The 2,661-nt window shown below is 48.1% G+C and overlaps 2 protein-coding genes across 2 annotated transcripts; both read right to left on the bottom strand.

Annotated features, from left to right (window-relative positions):
• Nucleotides 1-415: 415 nt before the first annotated feature.
• PpBr36_11090 (uncharacterized protein) lies at nt 416-1,629 on the bottom strand (the record flags this gene model as incomplete). The annotated part of the gene is made up of 3 exons (XM_029898194.1): nt 416-1,059; nt 1,243-1,249; nt 1,429-1,629. 3 exons carry the CDS (start codon nt 1,627-1,629, stop codon nt 416-418), a joined length of 852 nt encoding a protein of 283 aa, XP_029743478.1.
• Nucleotides 1,630-1,686: 57 nt separating this feature from the next.
• On the bottom strand, nt 1,687-2,277 carry PpBr36_11089 (uncharacterized protein; the record flags this gene model as incomplete). Its single annotated transcript, XM_029898193.1, has 2 exons — nt 1,687-1,832; nt 2,136-2,277. The coding sequence occupies 2 exons, from the start codon at nt 2,275-2,277 to the stop codon at nt 1,687-1,689; spliced, it is 288 nt and encodes a 95-aa protein (XP_029743450.1).
• Between the last annotated feature and the right edge of the window lie 384 nt (nt 2,278-2,661).

Below are 2,661 nucleotides of genomic sequence, written 5' to 3'. Positions count from 1 at the left end.
GTGGTAATTCTGAGTGTAGGTCTGGGGACCTGATCCTCACACCAGATATACGCGCGCGAGGCGCATTTGCCGCGCGCTATCATGTGCCAAGTGCGGCTCCTGCCAGGGACCTAGCGAGGACACTGTCACGATAACGATCCCGAAGAGACGAGGCTGCAATATAGGGGCGATTCTGTTCGAATATTTAAAACTACGCAGAAAGAAAGAAGAAAGACACGCAGTGCCAATCGCGTACACGGGCCTAAGCCTACAACAACAGGAGAACCCCGGGGTTCTTGTCACGTGAGATGGAGCTAGTCACGGTCGGCAGTCGCCACTCGTAACAGGGCGCTTGCCTACGGTTGCTTTTTTGTTCTCTTTTACGTGTAACTATTATTTAATGATTAATACTAATCACTGGGTTTTTGTAACAACATTACACACTTGTCACGAGTGCAACTTGCTCTCCGCCACTTGCGCCTGCATTATCGGTCTTTTCCGTACACAGGCTATCCCGGTGAAGGTCGCTGCTATCAACAGTTTCGCTTTGGTCCTCACGGAGAGCCCTCTCTGCTTCAGCAAGATCCATTTCTGACATAGGATCGTCGTCTGTCTCGATGCTGATTTCAATATCGTGTGTAACAAGGACACCGCCATGTTCGGGGCTGGCTGGTTCCGGCTCTTGGTCGTCATCTACTAGCGACTGTCCGCTCCTCCGTGTCATATCGTTAATGTTTCTTTGATGCTTTGACCGCCAACCGGCGGACACGAAACTAACCACTCCATATCTAGCCCTCCTTGAAACCCCCGAGGGTGCACCTGACCGAGACTCATACGAAGACCCACGAAGACCCTTGATATTGACTCGTCCAAGGATTCCGCGCAGCTGACCGGCTGGGTTTCCACTGCACACCTCATCCTCACCAACATCACAGCCTCTTAGGGACCTCGGCGGTGCAATTCGCAGGAGTTTCAACGGCCAGTTTCTCTGCACGAGAAGGTGAATTTCCGGGACGCAGACGCAAATGATGAGGGCGGAAACTTCGACTTCGGACCAAAGCATTGCACCCACGAGGTCATCTGTGGGAAGCATGAGCTCGTGCTCGTGTCTCGCTTCTTAAAGTATACAAACGGGCATGACTTACAAGTTGGGTCTGATGATTTGATTCTCGGTACAAGTTGCACGCGTATGATTGAGGCAACACAGACTCTTACAAATTCGTCAGCAGACCATCACACAACTTTTAAAAGAAACGTACTAACCCAAGGCCTAGGCACAAAAGTAAAAGGATGATTATTTTCTTTGACAGAGCCATTCGTACTTGGTACAGCGCTGTCATCGGCTGTACAAATAGCATGAGATCACTAAAAAGTTTCAGGGCAAACTAGCATTCATCTCATTAGCCGTCATTCTGTCTATTAATCTTTGATGCTTATTTGATTGCTCACCGAAGCATAGTAAAATTTGCTGGTATCCAGGCAATGGCCAGGCGATTCAGGTAGGAATATCTTGACCCTTGGAATACACATCAACTGGGCCACGACAGTTTCGACGATTCCTTGGACGAGGAGGAACACCAGTATTCCAATATTCAACCCCTTGTAGGCTTTTTGGGGGAAAATGCGTATGAGATAAATCGCGAATGCCATCTTGGAAAAGACGAAGCTCCATATATATGTGTCGAGGGTTGGATATGCGTACTGAGACTAAGTGAGTGTCTGCATGCCTAGCGAGTCGATTGCATTTGATTCATTTCGCAAACCAACAATGTGACTAGGCTTCACAAGTTTACTAACCAAAAGGTATCGATTCAGGGTATCCGGATTGACGTCCCTGAAATGCGTACCAAACCCTACAGTGGTCACTATGTGATTCGGTGTTGTCAGCAACGTTGGCCATGGAGCGACAGATAGGAGTGAAACATAGGGAAAAAATTGCTACTCACTCAATGACACAAAAGCGACCAGAAGCGACATGCTCAACTGCAATGAAACCGCTTATAGTCAGTCGATACACCCAGATTATAGTGTGCTGGCAAGCCGTTAACTGACAAATGACGCGATCGTCAATGCTGAGAAACTCCCAAATTTGTTAGCCTTCCACTCGAAAATCATCCCCTTGGTATTTTGCTATCACTCGTCCTTATTCCACTCACCATCATCCAGCCTAAGCGTTCTCAAGGTGACCATATTCGTCCAAACTCGACCGGCCACTGCCATGGTAGTCACGATTGCCAGGGAGATATTGACCCCTTTGACGAATGACACCTTGCTATCGTCTGCCGCATCGCTCGCCATTGTAGTTTTCCCTTCTTGGCTTGCTGTTGTATCCCTAGATATGGATGGTACCCATCCATGCTACTGCTAGTGAAGACTTCTTGTCCTTTCAACAAGAGCGCATACCCGTGCCGTCAGGATGGCATGCATATAAAGATAACTAACTTTAGTGGAGAAATAGGATAGCATTTACACTTATGCATGTTTGCTTACCCATCTAGTACTAGTGGAAGCTTAGCGCTCGGCCCAAGATTCGAAGCAGTCATGCCACACTCTGCTAAGCATGGCCGCTTTTTCTTTTCTTCCGAACTTTCAGGTGGCCAAAACTCACGCTCCTTCTTCCCATTCCATTTTAGGGACATGCAGTTCCCTGGCCGTCACACTTAGGGCCTAAAAATTGGTACC

This window comes from Pyricularia pennisetigena (genome assembly GCF_004337985.1).
Source record: "Pyricularia pennisetigena strain Br36 chromosome Unknown Pyricularia_pennisetigena_Br36_Scf_13, whole genome shotgun sequence".
Lineage (NCBI taxonomy): Eukaryota > Fungi > Ascomycota > Sordariomycetes > Magnaporthales > Pyriculariaceae > Pyricularia > Pyricularia pennisetigena.
This window is presented reverse-complemented; position numbering and strand designations above follow the sequence as displayed.